Consider the following 18,277-nt stretch of genomic DNA (forward strand, 5'->3'; position numbering starts at 1 on the left):
CAAGTAGCTGGAATTACAGGCATGTGCCATCACGCCCGGCTAATTTTGTATTTTTAGTAGAGCCCGGGTTTCTCCATTTTGGTCAGGCTGGTCTCGAACTCCCGACCTCAGGTAATCCGCCCGCCTCGGCCTCCCAAAGTGCTGAGTTTACAGGCATGAGCCATCGCGCCCGGCCAGGATTAAGTTTAAATAAGAAAATGGACGAGAAGTTTCGAACACAGGGTCTGGTATACAGCAGGCGCTAAGTTATGTTAGTTCACTTCCTCCGCCTCCTTTCGCTCCCGTGCTGCGCTCCATGGAGGAGGCATTCACTGAGGCTGGCCGGGGCAGATCCAAGAGAGGTGGGCTGGGGAATGGCAGGAGGCGGAAAAGCGACCCCACGGTTGGGAAGAAGAAGGGGGCGGAGCTCCTTACCCGGTGGGGGTGGGGACAACTCCTCTAGCGGGGGAGGCCGCTGGAACACCTCGACGGCTGCTGGTGGAGGAGGTGGGTCCAAGGAGTTGGGGAGAGGTGGGGCTGGAGGTGCTGCCTGCCCCTTGGGCATGGAGGCCCCACCGACACCTTCCGCGCTGCTGAACACCAGAGAAAGCGGGGCTCGGCCCGGTTGGCGACACGCCTTCCCTAATGCAGCATCCCCAGCTGGCCCCACCCCTCCAATCCTGAACCCAGCCCTGCACGTGTGAGCCAGGACTAACTGGGTCCTTTCAAGCCCAGGAGTCACTATGACCACTGGCAGGAGGCCCCTCTCGAAAGCCACCTCCCACCCCTCACCCTCCCACGCAGGCTTGTAGGTCTCACCCTGCCGAGGCCAGGGAAGAGGCGGAGGAGGCGGCGGAGAGTCTGCCGTCGGGTACCACCGGGAGGTGCACTGGCTCGGGAATCCGGGGTGGTCTCCTGGCGGGGGTCGGGGAGTGGGTATTAGGAGGAAGGAGGAAGGCTTCTGGCCAGCAGGGGTCGGGTGTGAGCAGGAAAGGCATGTGGCCGAGGGGGAGGATTGGCGCCAGGCATCCAGCATGACGGCCTGAGCACCCAGGCACCAGGGGTGGGTGGCGAGGCTGGGGGAGGAGAGTTTCAGGGTCGCGCGGGGTAGGGCTAGGCTAGTTGGCGAGGCCTCACCCCAATGTGGCGGAGGCGGGTGTGGCAGGGGCCTTGATGCTCTTTCGAGACAGGGTGCCTGTCCTTGACAGCTGCGTGCTGAGATCCTGCGAGGGAGCGGGAGGTAGGGCTGACATTTGGGGTGAGAGGCCACTCCCCACCCTCACCCCCAAGAGGAAATGGAGGAGGGGCGGACGAGAACCAGGAGGGAGAGCCCAGCATGGCCAGTTCCCACTTCCACTTCTCAGGCCCCTCTCCTACACTTCCCCCACGCTACCCCCTTGTCATTGCCTGGGTTCTGGGACTCAATTCTACCAAAGCCGACAGCCACTTCCTCTGCACAGCCACAGCGGATTGAGTGGGCCCAGCACCCCTGTCCCTCCTCCAAACCATCACAGAGCCCAGGAAGCTGAGGCCCTGGCTTAGTGGTCCCTAACTTTGATTGGGCTGAGGAGGCGGTGGGGAAAGGAGAGGACACATCACACTTAGAAGTGTCCCACCTGTCATTTTCGAAGATTTGTGGAATTGGCTTTGGGGTGTTAGGGCAGAGAGGAGCAGGACCCAGGCCACTTAGAGTGGATGCGCAAATGACAGGGCGCACACCCACATGAAAGAGGGAACTTCTGTTACCAATGGGACTTCCCCAAGGGGTGGGTACAGTGTTACCTCATAGGCTTCACCAGGGGCAAGACGAAAGGGATTTGAGCTGAAGCACAAAGACTATAAGTTGGGCTGGGAGCGGTGGTTCACGCCTGTAATCCTAGCACTTTGGGTGGCTGAGGCAAGCAGATCACCTGAGTTCAGGAGTTCAAAACCAGCCTGGCCAACATGGAGAAACTCCATCTCTACTAAAAATACAAAAAAAAAAGAATATAAGTTGGACAACAGAGACCTTACTGGTGGGGAGGAGGCCTGGTGGTTGAAGGGGAGAGTGTGGTTTCCCCTTTAAGGGGGGCTGATAAGTTCAGCATATCAAGGGGTTCATTTCAATACAGAAATGTCAAGGTGTGGAGACAGGAATTGAAGACGGGACGGGTGTGAGTGCGTGCCCTCTCCGACCTCTCAGAAGGACGTGGGCTGAGAAGACGCCAGCGCCATGCTCCCCTCTCTTCACCAAGTCCCCTTTGTGTGGCTGCATCCCTGCTTCTTCTCACCAAAGCAGCTGTGGGGTGACTGCTCAGTGCAGTGACCTCAAACCCCCAGACAGAGGAAGTTGCTGTTCTCATGTGGCTGGGAGCCATTCTCATGCACACCCTGACATCCTCCCTTCCCCCTCTTCCCCTTCCCACATGCCCGGTGCCCACAGGGGCGGGGCGGGGGGGCGAGGGGTGCTCAGGATCTCACACTCAGCAGATCCTCTGAGGACGGTACAGACCAGTTTTGGAGGGAGGGATTACAAAATCTAGGGAGAGGGAGAAGAGCTCAGAGTGGTGGCTTCAGGGAGTGGGGAAAGAAAGCAGTGGCAAGTTGGGACAAAATGTGCAGGAGAACTGGGGGTCTGGAGGGAAAAGGGCCACAAGGCACGAGAGGGTGGGTTGGAGGGAAAGAAGAGGGTCCCTCTCTCTACCTTGATCCCATGGCCAATGTCGTCCAGGCAGCCAAAGTTGAGGGGTCTCCTGTAGTAGGGCGTGAGAGGGGGTAGGCTCTCTGGGGCAATGACCTTCTGGCCCGGGGGCAGCCGCTGGACAGTGGCTAAGGTGCCGATCTCCCTTCGGGCCACCTTCTCCATGTGCATGTTCACCATCTGCATGACAGGGTTCAAGGTGACAGAGAGGGGTGGTCTGTGTCCAATGCCCTTCCCCCTAAGGAGGAAGAAGATAGAGACTTTGGGCTGGGGGTAGGGACCATGGGAGGCAACGAGGTCTAGAAAAAGAGGGCCCTTCCCCTCCCCCCGCTCCCCCACCAGGCTACATAGCAATTGGGAAAAGTGGCAGGAAAGGATGAAGCCACTTTGGAGCCACTTCCTGGTGGAAAGAGAGTAAGGGTTATTATTAGCTGAGCAGGAACAGGAGGAAAAGAGAAAACACAACATCCCTGGGGATGCCGGGAAGAGACAAGCACTGGGCTGGCTTGGGAGCAGAGGGGGAAAATATGGAGGTGGCAGAGAATGGTGGCTTGACCAGCTTTGGGGGACAAATAAGTGAACTGACTTCCTCTCAGAATGTTCCGTGGAGAAAGCCTACAGTTCGAAAGGGTGGGAACTCTGGTCTGCGGGGGGAGAGGAAAAGGCACACCCCACCCACTGAACATGTGGGTGATGCACAGGCCAGGCTGAATGTGTGGCTGGGTCTGTGCATGTGCTTTATGGGGCAATTCCTCGGTCAAGGATCCAGGAAGGAAGGAGGGTGTGTGCGCTAGAACACTGTGGCAGGGTGGAGGGTGTATACTGTATGGTGTTGGCAGTGCTTCCAGGGCTGAAGATGACCTTTTCAAGCTAGCACCCTGGGTCTAGGATATTTATTAAGGCACTGCTTGTATTTAGATGCAAACAGGGTTCATTTGCTTCTTTCCTGTATATGCCGCTGCTCTGATTGGTAGATATTACTTTCTAATGTCCAGGATAGAATTCCAAGAAAGAAAAAGCTCTGCCTTTGGGGAATTTGTAGCATAGCCACAGAGATAAGGAGGTCCAAAAAGCTTGGAAAGTGCCAACCTTCTGCTGTAGAGTTGGGCATTTGGACATGGGGGAAAGCAGGAAGGAACTTTTGACGTAGAAAATGTCTGAGTCGGGCTGAAGAGTTGAGGCCTGACGCAAGACGCCTTCCCACGCCCCACACCCCTTACCTGGCCCAGCGTGCTTACACGGGCTTCCACCTGCCGCAGGGCGGCCCCCTGCAGGTCCAACATGCGCAGTGTGTGCCCGGCCAGGTTGCCCACCTGGTAGGCCACACTGGCCAGTGCCTGGGTAGTGAAGGCCATGGTCTCCTCCAGCGCCTTCCGCTTGTCTGTGGCCTGAAATACACACAGCCCTGGCCTAAGGGCCAGCATCTTCCACTGGGTCCTTGGCTGGCTGGGGTGGGATGGGAGAGGATTTAGGGAAAATAGGCGCTGGATTGGGACAGAGCCGCAACCCTTAGATGTTTGAGTTGGCTCTCAGCAGAATTATGTTGTAGCAAGAGGGACTAGCTACAACATCACTTTAAATTCACTTTAAAAAAGTGAATCTGCAGCCTTGGGGAACAGATGCAAAGGGAGGGAAAGATACCCATTCTCAAACAGTCAAGCTGAGGACTGAGTACAGATGATGGTACCACCCTCCTGAAGACTTCAGTAACAGGCTGTCCTTTTAGGGGTTGGAGTGGGGGTGAATAGTAGAAAGGAAAGAGGAAGGCAACACTGGCTAGAGCAGACATTCTATTTTTTTTTTTTTTTTTTTTTCTGGAGACGGAGTTTCGCTCCTGTTGCCCAGGCTGGAGTGCAGTGGTGCGATCTCGGCTCACCGCAACCTCCGCCTTCCGGGTTCAAACGATTCTCCTGCCTCAGCCACCCAAGTAATTGGGATTGTAGGCAAGCACCAACATGCTCGGCTTATTTTGTATTTTTTTTTTTTTTTAGTAGAGACAGGGCTTCTCCACGTTGATCAGGCTGGTGGTCTCAAACTCTCTACCTCAGGTGATTTGCCCGCCTCGGACTTCCAAAGTGTTGGGATTACAGGCGTGAGCCACCACACCCAGCCGACATTCTTAAACACAACAAACCATGTCAGGCGCAGTGGCTCACGCCTATAATCCCACTACTTTGGGAGGCCCAGGCAGGCAAATCACTTGAGGTCGGGAGTTCGAGACCAGCCTGGCTACAATGGCAAAACCTCGTCTCTACTAAAAATACAAAAATTAGCCAGGCATGGTGGTGCGTGCCTGTAATCCCAGCTACTCAGGAGGCTGAGGCATAAGAATCACTTGAACCCAGGAGTCGGAGGTTGCAGTGAGCCAAAATCACATCACTTCTCTCCAGCCTGGATGACAGAGTGAGACCCTGTCTCAAAAACAAACCAAAAAAAAGCTTTCCATGTGACTCTTTGTTTAGCTCCAGTCTGCAGATTGGTGTTTGGGAACTCAAATAAGGAAACTGAGGCCCAGAACAGAGGGACTTTATTCATTCATTCCCTCTAATAGCTTTCTAATACCCTGAGGATAAAATTCAAGCTTCCAACCGTGGCCTACATATAGCCCCTCCAGGTCTGGCTCCTGCCTTTCTCTTCATCACTCCCCCTCTCCCACTCTCCCCTCCAGCCACATTGGCCATTGGGTTTCTGTTCCTGAACAAGCTGAACTGTTTCTGCCTTGGGGCCTTGGCACATGCTGTACTTATTTTCAGAATCATTATTAGCAGGCCTCAGTTTCCCAGAGACACCTTCCTTCACCACACTAAGATTTCCCCCAGCCCATGCCTTCACTGCCTCTTTATCATATTTACCTTATTCTCTTTTCTTCATGGCATTTAGCACTATCAAACATTATCTATGAATTTTTTTTTTTTAATTATCTACCCACCCTCCCTTAAATGGAAGTGTCATGAGAGCAGGGAGCTTGTCTGTTTCATCCTGTATCCCATCATGGAATCACACCCAACACACAGAAGATTCTTCACAAATACGCACTTGTGAGTTAACTAGCAGGTCGAATGGGATCCCAAACATTCTCTGGGCACATTGTCACTGTATTCTAGGCACTGTGCCAGACACTGGCCAGGGTCACACTGCCAGTCAGTGCAGGAGGGGTAAGCAGGCAGTGGCTGAAGGGAAGAAGTTTTTTTGTTTGTTCGTTTGTTTTTTGAGATGGAGTTTCGCTCTTGTTGCCCAGGCTGGAGTGCAATGGCACGATCTCAGCTCACTGCAACCTCCGCCTCCCAGGTTCAAGCGATTCTCCTGCCTCAGCCTCGCGAGTAGCTGGGATTACAGGCATGCACTACCACACCCAGCTAATTTTTTCTATTTTTAGTAGAGATGGGGTTTCTCCATGTTGGTCAGGCTGATCTCAAACTCCCGACCTCAGGTGATCTGCCCACCTTGGCCTCCCAAAGTGCTGGGATTATAGGCGTGAGCCACTGTGCCTGGCCAAGAAATTTTTTTTGGTCCCAGATCAGGCAGTGGGGGCTAGGGCAAAACTTCTCTGGTCGTTTGGTTCCCCAGGCAGCTTCCTCATCTCTTGTTGGGTCATGGAGTTGCCATACTCTAGCCTGTACCTTTCTAACGCAGGTAGGGGGCAAGTCCAGGGTGAATCTAGGGTAGGGCCAGTGGGCCAACAGGCAAGGGTACACACTGGGATCCCCTTCCTTGAGCCCTCAGATGCCCCTCAGGGCCTGTCAATGGCGAGCAGACCTACAAACTCTCAGAGCAAGGTCTGAGAGACACCTGGGAGCCTCTAATGGAGCCTGAGCCAGGACCTCCCCGGAAGCCCATGCGGTGGCTCTCTCCTCCCTGTCTGTCTTTTCCAACAGCAGGAAAGAGATGCTCATTTGCATGTTTATTTACATCTCATCAGCATATGCAACAAAACTTACATCTCCTCAGCATATGTCACCAAGAATCTTGAAAAGGCAAAGAAATCAACCCAGGATATTAAAACCAGACAGGATAGCAGGTCTTGATTTAGTTCAGGACCTTCCTTTACCAAATGAGGAAACAGGCCCAGAACTGAGCAGTGACTACTCCTCCATTTCCACCCAGATTTCTTAGCTTGCCTGCCTTCTCCTGTACAGTTTCCTCCCCAAACTGACATGTGGAATTGTTGGCCCAAACAGGAAAAGTGTCTGCTTGGGCCCAGCTCTGGGCACCTGGAGCCTGAACACCTACTGACCCCTGGCTTTGCTCCTGGCCCAAAGTTAGGTCTGCGGGGACAAGCATCTGAGATCCATCTCTGCGGCTGAGTGCTTGTTCGTCATGCAAATTACCCTGTCTGTAAAGTCAGTCAACCCTGGCGGAGAACTCTGCAGGTGACCCTGGTCTGCCTTCCCTAATTCCCCATGGGTTTCCTAGCATCTGGGTGGTGTGGGGAGAGAGGGGCTGCAGATGGGGATGGAGGGTAGGGGAATCAGGCCTTAGGTAACAGCAGTTCTGAGATCCAGAAACTTCCTAGGCATTTGCCTAGACAAAGATCCTCAGAAAGGCCAGGAAAGGTAACAGGTTATGTGTTCTAGTAGTTATTGTTCTGCATGAAAGAAGCAGGAATCCAAGGATTCCAAGTTGGGTCAAGGCTTCTCACGCCCCACGTATTTTTGCAAGGACAGCTTCTTCTCCTTAGAACTGATTCTTATTATCCATCTTTCCAATGAATGATAATGATGATGATAGTCATGGTAAAAGCTGCCATTTATCCTGCTCTTCTGAAGGGGCTGGCACTAGGCTAAATGCTTTGATACATTTTTATATTGAACCCATGGCGCCACCCCTGAAGGCAGGCATGAGAATCAGAGGAGGAACTTGCCACAGTTCCTGTAGTTGGTAGGTGGCAGAGCTGGAAACTGGACTTAGGTCTTTGTGACCCCAAATTGTGTGTGAACACTGTGTGTGCAAATGAGAGCCCTGCGGAAGCTCTTTGAGGTGTGCAGAAGTTATGGAAGGAATGGAAAGGACTGCTTGGATCCTTGTCCGTAGAGGGAACATGCCTTTCTGTGCTAGGAGGATGCGCTGGTTTGCAAGCCTCATTCTGTCTCATCTGCAGGTGGTCATTCAACAACTACACAGACCGAAATGATACCCAGAATAGCATTTTCAGTTAGTGGCATAGGGAGTGGGCTCTGGAATCAGATTTCTGGGTTTGAATTCAGGCTCTGACACTAGCTAGGAGACCTCTGGGAAAGTGACTTAACCTTTCCAAACCTCAGCTTCCTCATTGTGAAGTGAGAATGGGACTCGCCTCACTGGACTTCAGATGAGGATGAAGGGAGGCCATGCTGGTAACATGCCTGGCCCAAAGGAAGGGTCCAGAGAGTTGGGTTTTTTTTGTTTATTTGTTTGTTTGAGACGGAGTCTGGCTCTGTCGCCCAGGCTGGAGTGCAGTGGCCGGATCTCAGCTCACTGCAAGCTCTGCCTCCCAGGTTTACAACATTCTCCTGCCTCAGCCTCCCGAGTAGCTGGGACTACAGGCGCCCGCCACCTCGCCAGGCTAGTTTTTTGTATTTTTTAGTAGAGACGAAGTTTCACCGGGTTAGCCAGGATGGTCTCGATCTCCTGACCTGGTGATCCGCCCGTCTCGGCCTCCCAAAGTGCTGGGATTACAGGCTTGAGCCACCACGCCCGGCTGGGTCCAGAGAGTTTTAACTGCTGTCATCACTGACTCTCTTTAATCTGCCATTTCCCATGAGCACTTGTTCCTCATTTATTTCTTTTTTCAACGTTCTTACTATTACGAGGTCTCTATGCCTGTTCTCATAGTTCGGTTAATACAGGTTAGAAAAATAAAGTTTTGCCCAAGGGGTAACAAGGTTAGCCTGCAGCTCTTCAGGGAGCAGAGGAAACCGGGTACAGAGAGTGCAAATAAACTGTTGTAAAGTCACATAGTGTGTAGGGAGGCAGAAAGATGGAGAGGAAAGGGCTTGGCGTCAGGAGTCAGGTAAGCCCAAATGTGGTGGCTTACGCCTGTAATCCCAGAACTTTGGGAGGCCAAGGTGGGCAGATCACTTGAGGCCAGGAGTTCAACACCAGCCTGGGCTACATATGGAGACCCTGTCTTTACAAAATAAAATAAAAAAAATTAGCCAGGCATGGTGGCATGCGCCTGTAGTCCCAGCTACTCAGAAGGCTGAGGTGGGAGGATTGCTTGAGCCTAGGAGTTCAAGGCTGCAGTGAAGCTATGTGAGCTATGATCATGCCACAGCACTCCAGCCTGAGCGACAGAGGAGACCCTGTCTCAAAAAAAGAAAAAAAAAAAAAAAAAAAAGACTGGCCGGGCATGTGGCTCACTCCTATAATCCCAGAACTTTGGGAGGCCAAGGCCGGTGGATCACCTGAGGTGTCAGGAGTTCGAGACCAGACTGACCAACATGGCAAAACCCTGTCTCTACTAAAAATATAAAATTAGCCAGGCATGGTGGTACATGCCTGTAATTCCAGCTACTCAGGAGGCTGAGGCAGGAGAATCTCTTGAACCCAGAAGGTGGAGGTTATAGTGAGTCGAGATCGAGCCATTGCACTCCAGCCTGGGCAACAAGAGCAAAAATACGGGAATGCCTGGCTCTGCTGTTTGGAGCTGTGCGGCCTTGGACAAGTCACCTCACCTCCCTGAGCTACTGTTTCCACATGTGTAAAATAGGAATTATAATACGTGTCTCACAAGGTAGTTGTACAGATTAATGAAATAACAGAAGTGATTTCCATCATGGCTAAGTTGCCTTCCCTCTCCTCCCTGAATCCAGGAATCTATACTCTCAGCCCCAGGACAACCACACAATTTAAAAACTGTTCTACAATGCCACCTCCTTATCTTTTGCTAGTAGCCTGCTCCCAGCAGTCATGTGGGCCATCCCCCTCCCTCTGCATGAGATCCCCTCTCTTTAGCCCAGCCTACTCTGCCTTATCCCCACTCTCCCAAACTCAGGGTCCATCTCAGGTTCACTGTGCTGTTTGGGAAGTTCTTCTGAAGCGTCACCCAGAGCTGGCCTGGAAATAGAACGATCGCCAGCATCTGTGTGAGGACGGAGGCTTTGGGTCTCTGGATCGACCTGGGGGACTCAGAAGGATGAACCTGCAGTGACACCTGAGAACAGGATGGAATCGCACTGTCTGTCCCAGACATCTCTGAGGCGAGACAGAAAGGGCACAGTGGGGGCTTGGGTAGTATGGGGTCAGAGTTAAGTATTGGGGTCTGGGATGAAGCTGAAGTCTGGAGTGGGAGGATTTCTCAGCCAAGGCCCAAGACAAGCACTGTCAGGATGGCTCCCAGGGCCCCACTTGGGGCTGGGCTCAGGGTCCGCCCTCCAGGGGCTGGGGTGTCAGTCCTCCGCCCGCTCTACCTACCTGCACATAGTTGTCCTCGCAGTAGTCAGCAACCCGCAGCAGGGCACTGTGGTTGCCCCTCAGAGCCTCCCGGCCCGTGGGGATCTCAAACTCCTGCAGCTGCTGTAGCTCCGCCATCACCCCCAGCCTCTGTCTGGCTCCCCAGGGAGCCCGCTCGTTTTGAGTCTCACCCTGCCCTTGATTGGTTGCTCTGCCTTCCCTCCCTCTTACTGCTTTTGGTTTCCTCTGCGTGAGACCCAAACCTGCTTGCAAAGGGCAGGCATGCTCATTCCGGGACAAGAGGAAGTCAGTCCTGCTCCCCGAGCCTGTGCCTCTCTGTCCCCTGCCCAGAGGAAGGGGGAAGCCAGGGGCCCATTTGGGGGCCCAGCCCCCAATCCCACCCAGCAGAGGAAGCCAAGGTCGGGGCAGCTGTGATTGCTCCCTGGTCCTGGAGAGGAAACTGGTCGGTGGGGGGATGGGGTGGGAGACTGGGGAGGAAGGGGGCTGGCCTGCTATAGGGGGTGGAGGTGGATTTTCCACTCATGGAAGGCGGGAGGAAAGGGCAGAGGGTGGGGGCTTCCTTGGGAAGCTCGGGGATGAGTCACCAAAGGACAGGGGAGTGGAGGGTGGATAGGATATGGAGACTGGTCATACCAGAGAGGACTGTGGGACGGCAGCACAGCAAAAATAGAAAACAGCCGATGTGGCAGCAAGAGGGGTCAGGGTTGGACACCGGGAAGACATGACCAGAGAGGTCCCAGAGGGGTGTTAGTAAGCCTGCGAAGGGTTGTGTGTGATGAAGATCTGCCCTACATGCTCTGTGCTCATGAAGGCAGGACGAGATGAAATTGACCAAGTGTAATGTGAGGAACTCAGATTAGACAACAGGAAGGACTTGGATTTGAGAAGCACCAGGTTCAAATTCCAGATCAATTTGTTGGTTTTAGGAAGCAGCAGTGGACAGAGCACTGAGCCTGCCTAGGAGGTATGGGCTGTAGTTCATGCATTAACAGGACAGTTGGACCAGACGACCTCCAGGATCCTGTCCTGATTTCAAACTCTTAGAGCTCCCAGCTGAGAGTTGGACTGGGTCCTGGAGCAGGGAAGTTAGGATGGACTGCGGGCCTCCTCTCTGCCCCTCCTACCACCAAGCCTGTCATCCTAGAGACAGGAGAGTAAGAGGACCTCCCACCGACCATATTGGTCCCTTAACTTTTGCTCCTTCAGCGGGTCCCTTGTCATTGGATGGGTGTCAGTCAGAGCAGGAGCTCAATGTCTGTTAAATGGCATAGCCCTTGGGTGGTCCTTGGGGGAGAGCAAGAAAAAAACAGAATGTGGGTCCTGTGCTCAGGAACCCACATTCAGGACTCAGAGGGAGGTGTGGCAGCAAAGAAGCTTGAACAGAGGCATTAGAGGTGGCCATGCCCCAAGTACTAAGTGGCACAGCATGGTGAGCAAGTACATATTTATTGAATGAGTGGATGAAGAGTGAGCTAGCAGAACTTCGTAAGGTGAAACAGTGGGGATCCAATGGGCACACAAGGCACCTTGGTTAGGGAGGTTAGGGGCCGGTCTAGGACTTGCCGCAGGAGGAAGGACAGCCTCAGAGCATGCTCAGAGGTGGGAAGGGAAGGAGGAGAAAGCAAGCAAAAGGGGGCAGGCGGGGCTGTGAGGTGGAGGTGGGGAAATAGAAGCGCTGCAGGCTCTAAGCTAGTGAGGTCACCAAAAGAGTGAGGCTAACACAGGGCAAGGTGGTGAAAAGGTGGCTTCTGTTTTCGAGTTGGTTTTTGTGGGGAGAATGTCTGTCTCTCTGCGGCAGTGAGGGCTTGAAGGCTCAGGCGGGTGATGGGCTTAGAACTTTGAGCCTATGATCAGCTTAGGCATCAGAGATTTTGGTTTCCAGGCCATCTGCTTTATCTGAAGATTTTCAGCTGATGAAGAACTAGGAGGCTCAAACACTATCTTACCTGAGTCCAGGACAAGTGACTTGGAAAGTGTGCTCTTCTGTGGCAGGTGAGAGGTGCTGAGGTTGCACTGGGCTGGGAGCTACTCTTAGTATCACTGGGGCTAGGCACCAGGCAGGCCTTCCTGATAACCCTGCAGTGATAATAATAACAATAGCATTATTAGTGATAATAAGTGTATTAAGTGTTCATTATGTGCCAGGTAGTATATTATAATATTTTATAGACATTATTTTTTTTAGTACCCACAATAATTGCATGTGGTAGGTTTTTTTAATACCCATCTGCAGCTGGGGAAATACTCAAAGAGGTTGAGTGACTTCCCTAATGCCACACTAAGGAAGCAGTAAGGAAGCAGCAGAGCTGGGATCAGAGTTGGAGTCTGGCAAGCTCCAGACCCCCTTGTCTCTTTTTTTTTTTTTTTGAGACGGAGTCTCACTCTTGTTGCATAAGCTGGAGTGCAGTGGTGTGATCTCGGCTCACTGCAACCTCCGTCTTCTGGGTTCAAGCAATTCTCCTGCCTCAGCCTCCTGAGTAGCTGGGATTACAGGTGCCCGCCACCACGCTTGCCTATTTGTTGTGTCTTTAGTAGAGATGGGGTTTCACCATGTTGGCGAGGCTGGTCTCAAACCTTCGACCTCAGGTGATCTGCCTGTCTTGGCCTCCCAAAGTGCTGGGATTACAGGCACGAGACACTGCACCCGGGATCTTTTTTTATTTTTTGAGACAGTTGCACTCTGTCACCCAGGCTGGAGTGCAGTGGCATGATCTCAGCTCACTGCAACCTTCGCCTCCCGGGTTCAAGCGATTCTCGTACCTCAGACTTCTGAGTAGCTGCAATTACAGGCACTCACCACCAACCCTGGCTAATTTTTCTATCTTTTGTAGAGACGAGGTTTCGCCATGTTGGCCAGGCTGATCTTGAACTCCTGGGCTCAAGCGATCCTCCCACCTCGGCCTCCCAAAGTGCTGGAATTATAGGGGTGAGCCACCATGCCTGGCCAAGACCCCCTTCTCTTGAACATTATTGTATACTCTCCCGTGCTGGACTTGTAGAGAAAGAGGAAAACTCTGAGTCACTATATGAAACAATAATATTGCTTCCCAGATCTTCCTCTCCGAAAGAAACTCCTTCTTCTTTCTTCTCTGTTTCCTCTGTAGACAGACAGACAGATGGCTCTGTAGACAGATAATCCAGATTTCCTCCGTAGACAGTCAATCCAAAGGCAAAAATTGTCCCTTTCCCATCAGACTGGGAGCTTCCTCCCCTCCTGAGACCAGGCTCTCGAAGAGGCAGGGCGTGCAAGGATGGAGTGAATATCTGTTGAATGATGAGGGGCCTGCACTGAGGGATATGGCAGGGGAGATGCTAGAAGTTGAGGTGTGGAGGGAGCTGGGAGAGCTGATGAGATTTATGATCCTGGCTGCTGAATCCTTTCCAGGATCAGGTCTGTCTAGGGCAGGATGGCCCAGGATCTCAGCGAGAAGGATCTGTTGAAGATGGAGGTGGAGCAGCTAAAGAAGGAAGTGAAAAACACAAGAATTCCGGTGAGCCTCCTCGCCCCATCCCTGCTCTTCCCTTCCTGTTCCTGATGAGCCCCAGGAAGGAGGAAGTGACCAGAAAGGGTGGTGGGACTGTTCCAGGGCCGCAGAAGCAGCAGGAGGTACCTCTGGGATGGGATAGGATGCAGAGAAAGGCTGGGGTTGACTCTGTGAAGGTGCCAGCCTCCCTCAGCACAAGAGAGAGCCTCAGGGCCTTGGAGAGCTCAGTGTGTCCAGCCCTGCATCTGGGCTGGCTCTGGCCAAGCAGTCCATGAAGGTCAGGGTCAGTGTTGTGGGTCAGATCGAGGAACTCACACCCCCGAACACCTGTCTGTCCCCTGTGTCTTTCTCCTCTTTGGCCTCTGTCTCTGCCCTGCCCAGAAGCCTGTTTTTCCAGCACTGACCAAATCATGGATCCAGAGAAAGTAGCAAGGACCTAAAACATTTTTTGTGTTCTCACAGATTTCCAAAGCGGGAAAGGAAATCAAGGAGTATGTGGAGGCCCAAGCAGGAAACGACCCTTTTCTCAAAGGGATCCCTGAGGACAAGAATCCCTTCAAAGAGAAAGGCGGCTGTCTGATAAGCTGATGGCACGGAGCCCCGCCCTGAGTGTCTATCCCTCTTCAGCCAAGCCCAAGTCTCCTAGACCCCCAGTGAGCCAATGAAGTGTCACCTTCTCTTCATCACAGAATGAGTAAAGATCCCTGAACAAATGCATTGTGAACCCATTCCCCACTCCCACTTTCCACTCTTTTCTCCCATTATTTCCTCCATCTGCTGGGTCTCTGCTGACTTTGCTGGAACACTCTGAGGACAGTGTGGCTGGCCAAGCAGTTGGCCCCAGGGGTGGTGGGGTGTGAGGAGCCTGCGATACCACGAGACCCCAGAGGGCAGTCCTTAGGAAGCATTTACACCACCTTAGAACCCCTCCGTCTTTTCCCTCCACTCTCTTCCTAGGAAAAAAGCATTTCCACGCCAGATTAGTTTGGGTTGGGGGCGGTCCTGTCCCCCCATATCATGTCCTACCCTGTGATCCTGTTCCTAGTCATTTAGATCACCCCAGATGGCCTGATGACAACAGGAGTTTGTGAAGTTATGATTTCATGATTTATTTAATATTGTCGAGTAGTCTATTAGTGCTGGGCACTATGGATGGAAGAGTGAGCAAGACGAACATGGCTCCTATTTTCATGGAATTTGGTGGAGAAGACATGAAACAATTTACAATTAAGTCCATAAATGCTACAATGGGGAGAGTCAAGGGCCGTGTAGGAACACACAGCAGAAAGACATTCAGGGCAATGAGCCATGTCAATGTAAATGCCGTCGAGGGGCGCAGAATGGGGGCTGGAAAAGCATGAGGCTAGAGAAGGAGATTGGGGTCAAGTCTTGAAGGACCTTTCGGTGAACTCAGGAACTTTGTTCTTCATCCTAAGGGCAATAGGAAGCCTAGGAAGGTATTTAAGCAGATTCTGGTTAGCAGAAGGGAGGCTGGATCCTGCTAAGGACTGGGAATGTAGTGATGGATGAGACCAATTCCTGGGCCTTGCCAGCATGGAAAGGACTGAAGGAGCTGCAGACAAACCAGCACTCATGATACAATGAGCTCAGTGCAACATCAGAGAGGTCTGCGAGGGATATGATGGAATCCCATAGGAGGGCTACCTAATCTTGCTGAAGAGGTGCGTTGAGTCCTTGGAAGAAAGACAGGAAAGGCCTTTAGAAGGAGGTGATATCTCGAGCTGAGTTCTAAAGGGTTAAGTTGTCAATGGGTGGATGGATGGCACTTCTGGTGGGCCAGTATAAACAGAGGCATGATATGAGAAAGGACCATGGTTTGAATGGGAGCACCAATCAGGTTGGAGTGGGGATGTCAAGAGGTCTAGATCCTTAGGATCTGTGCTAGAGAGGGCTTGGAGGTGACTAGTGGGGTCTGGCTTGCTGAACTAAACAAACTTATTTGCTGGGAGTGACTTGGTAATGTTAGAAGGAAATTTGCTTTTCTGGTGGGGAGGGTGACAAAGTCTTTCTCTGTCGCCCAGGTTGGAGTGCAGGGGCACAATCATGGCTCACTGCAGCCTCTGCCTCCTGGGCTCAAGCAATCCTCCCACCCCAGCCTCCCACGTAGCTGGGACTACAGGTGTGTGCCACCACGCTTGGCTAATTTTTAAATTTTTTTGTAGCGACAGGGTCTCACTATATTGCACAGGCTGATCTTGAACTCCTGGCCTCAAGCAATCCTCCTGCCTCGGTCTCCCAAAGTGCTGAGATTATAGGCGTGAGCTACAAAGCCTGGCTGGAAATTTGCTTTTGACAAGATTGAACAGGGAAAGAGTGAAGGCAGAGAGGCAGTTAAGGAGGTGATTGTTCCATCAGGGGTGAGGTGAGGAAAACCTGAATTAGGGCAGTGGCCGTAAGTCTTGGGGGCAGTAGGTAAGTTGATGAGTTCTTTGGGAAATAAAGTTTTCAGATCTTGACATTTCTTTGAGTTATGAGTGAAGGAGAATGAGTTGTCAAGGATGGCATCCAAGTTTCTGGCTTGTAGGGTTTACTAGATAGAAATGAAAGCAAGTCTCTGAAAATAAACCTAATCTAATAGTCATCCTACATACTACAGCCGCAGCCTCCTTTCCCCAGCTGGTCACAGCCCAAATGCCAAGGGTGAGGTCACAGGGCCTCTGTGGTCAAAATCCAGGATCTCCAATTCCCAATTCCATCCTGACTCCATCTCACCATTCTGCAAGCTGGTGTCAATTCAACCACTCTCCATATAGTCTGCTCAAGAGAAGGAAAAGATGAGGAATGAGAAAGAGAAAACATTAAAGACAGTAATTCTTCCTTCAAAAAAACAGGGAAAGGTAAATATTCCATAGGGCTCCAACAGTAAGGAAGGAAAAAAAGATGGGAGTGCCAGTCATGCGGCCATCAGCCATGTGGCTACAGCTTCCTTCTTCCACTTGCCCAGTCCTTATTCTTCTGTCTTCAGGCAGGCTCTCACTGGTTGGGGTTCTGGATCCAGAGCGGCAACTCTAATCTCTGTTCCTGAGGCTCTTGAACCCTTGGTGGGACTCTGATTAGAGTAGCAGTTTCTTCAGCCCACCGTTCCACAGGGCACAATGTGCCCCAGGTATTCTCTGGTTCCTCCTGTACCTTTCCTGGCCACCACAGGGTGTGGTAACAATCACAGGACTCCCTGAGTCTCAGGGTCAGTCATCAGCCTGACACTCTGACCCCCTTTTCTGTCTCTTCCTAATGCCATAGGGAGCCTCAAATGGCAGGGTAGAAATCTCAGCTTAAAAAGGGATTATGACATTGTGCCCTGTGGCTTCCTTCCTTCCCTCCCTCCCTCCTTCTCTCTCTTTCTCTTTCTTTCTTTCTTTCATTCTCTTTCTTTCTTTCTTTCTCTTTCTTTCGTTCTCTCTCTCTTTCTTTTTTTTTCTTTCCTTCCTTCCTTGCTTCCTTCCTTCCTTCCTTCTTTCTTTCTTTTTCTTTTTTTCTGAGACAGAGTTTTGCTCTTGTGCCCAGGCTGGTGTACAATGGCCTGATCTTGGCTCACTGCAACCTCCACCTCCTGGGTTCAAGTGATTCTCCTGCCTCAGTCTTCCCAAGTAGTTGGGATAACAGGCATGCACCACTATGCCCAGCTAATTTTATATTTTTAGTAGAGATGGGGTTTCTCCATGTTGGTCAGGCTGGTCTCGAACTCCCAATTTCAGGTGATCTGACTGCCTTGGCCTCCCAAAGTGCTGGGATTACAGGTGTGTGCCACTGTGCCCAGTGGGTAGCATTCCTTTCTTGCATGCCCAGACCTTCACACTGTTGATTAGGAGGACAAGAATGATCATTCTGAGATAGGGTCATTGATGCCATCTGAGCCATCCTTTCCCTCCTCTAGCCTAGAGATCCTTGAGTTTTTTAGCCATGAAGGGAAAACACTGTAAGTTGTTTCTGGTTTCATTCACAGCACAGCCAGCAACCTTTCTGACATCACTTAGTCTTTGCAAAGTGGTGTCCACCTACCTGGCACCACCCTGAGTCTTTACTAGAACAGCCTATCACTCTGTAAAGCCACTTGCTTCTAGATAACAGACACATGGTGAGATCAGCAAATCCTGTTGACGTTAGCCCCAACCTTATTTCTTTTTGTTTCTTTGGTAGTTTTATTTTGAAGAATTTTAGATTTACAGAGGAGTTGCAAAGTTAGTACTGAGAGTTCCCTTAACCCAGGTTCCCCTAATGTTAACATCTTCATAACCATGGTACTTTTAAAATTAAAAATTAGCATTTGTGTAACACTGTTAACTGAACTCCAGACTTTATTTGGATTTTCCTAGCTTTTTCACTAACGCCGTTTTTCTGTTACAGGACCCACACTGCATTTAATGCCTTACTTCTTTTGCTGGGAAGAGCTTCTTGGTTGGAGCTAGCCTGGTCTAGGACACCACAGTTGCCTAGAAGACATCCCACGAGTCCATAGATGGTGGTGTTGGCAGGGAATGCAAACCCAATTCCTGAAAAAGTGCCTATTCCAGTGAGGACAATTCTGTGTCCCTTCCATTGACCTGCCACCAGAGAACTGGATGGTTGCCTTGAGGTCTGGTACTGTATGAGGGGCTCAGGGTTTCACCATTGCCAGCTCATTGGGCAGTAGCGGAGCTACATTGGCCTTGATGAAGAGAAGTCCATGCTGTTCCACCCAGGCATAGCCTCTATTCCTGCTTCTCTGTCTGCTTTGTTTCAT

General features: G+C 51.6%; 2 protein-coding genes across 15 annotated transcripts in view; one reads left to right on the top strand and one right to left on the bottom strand.

The window, feature by feature from the left end:
- ABI3 (ABI family member 3) overlaps positions 1 to 18,277 on the bottom strand; it is a 29,305-nt gene that overhangs the window by 2,185 nt on the left and 8,843 nt on the right. Inside the window, exons 1-6 of one of the 13 annotated variants that reach the window (XR_002518079.2) lie at positions 10,052 to 10,196; positions 3,880 to 4,047; positions 2,663 to 2,897; positions 1,117 to 1,202; positions 799 to 894; positions 415 to 572 (exon numbers count right to left, since the gene is read on the bottom strand). Coding sequence is in view for 11 of the 13 variants with exons in the window: in XM_021928975.2 (XP_021784667.1) it covers positions 415 to 572; positions 799 to 894; positions 1,117 to 1,225; positions 2,663 to 2,897; positions 3,880 to 4,047; positions 10,052 to 10,168 (883 nt within the window). In the remaining 2 variants the exon portion in view is untranslated. Of the gene's footprint in view, positions 1 to 414; positions 573 to 798; positions 895 to 1,116; positions 1,226 to 2,662; positions 2,898 to 3,879; positions 4,048 to 10,051; positions 10,662 to 11,997; positions 12,198 to 18,277 lie in introns of those variants that run through there. The other 12 variants (XR_002518080.2, XM_021928979.2, XM_031657569.1 and 9 more) reach the window with 12 other exon arrangements.
- Positions 10,319 to 16,013, top strand: GNGT2 (G protein subunit gamma transducin 2). Of its 2 annotated transcripts, none has more exons than XM_017950543.3 (4): positions 10,319 to 10,449; positions 11,934 to 12,043; positions 13,437 to 13,542; positions 13,999 to 16,013. In XM_017950543.3, exons 3-4 carry the CDS (start codon positions 13,459 to 13,461, stop codon positions 14,122 to 14,124), a joined length of 210 nt encoding a protein of 69 aa, XP_017806032.1. In that variant the 5' UTR covers positions 10,319 to 10,449; positions 11,934 to 12,043; positions 13,437 to 13,458; the 3' UTR covers positions 14,125 to 16,013. The 2 variants fall into 2 exon arrangements, with proteins under 2 accessions (XP_017806032.1, XP_003912751.1); XM_003912702.5 differs by having other exon boundaries at positions 10,381 to 10,493.

Source organism: Papio anubis, chromosome 17, assembly GCF_008728515.1.
Source record: "Papio anubis isolate 15944 chromosome 17, Panubis1.0, whole genome shotgun sequence".
NCBI lineage: Eukaryota > Metazoa > Chordata > Mammalia > Primates > Cercopithecidae > Papio > Papio anubis.

Excerpts from the sequence above, each read along its gene's own strand:
- GNGT2 (XM_017950543.3), top strand. The coding sequence starts at position 13,459 with ATGGCCCAGGATCTCAGCGAGAAGGATCTGTTGAAGATGGAGGTGGAG. Across the intron at positions 13,543-13,998 it reads TGAAAAACACAAGAATTCCG|ATTTCCAAAGCGGGAAAGGA; the intron begins GTGAGCCTCCTC and ends GTGTTCTCACAG.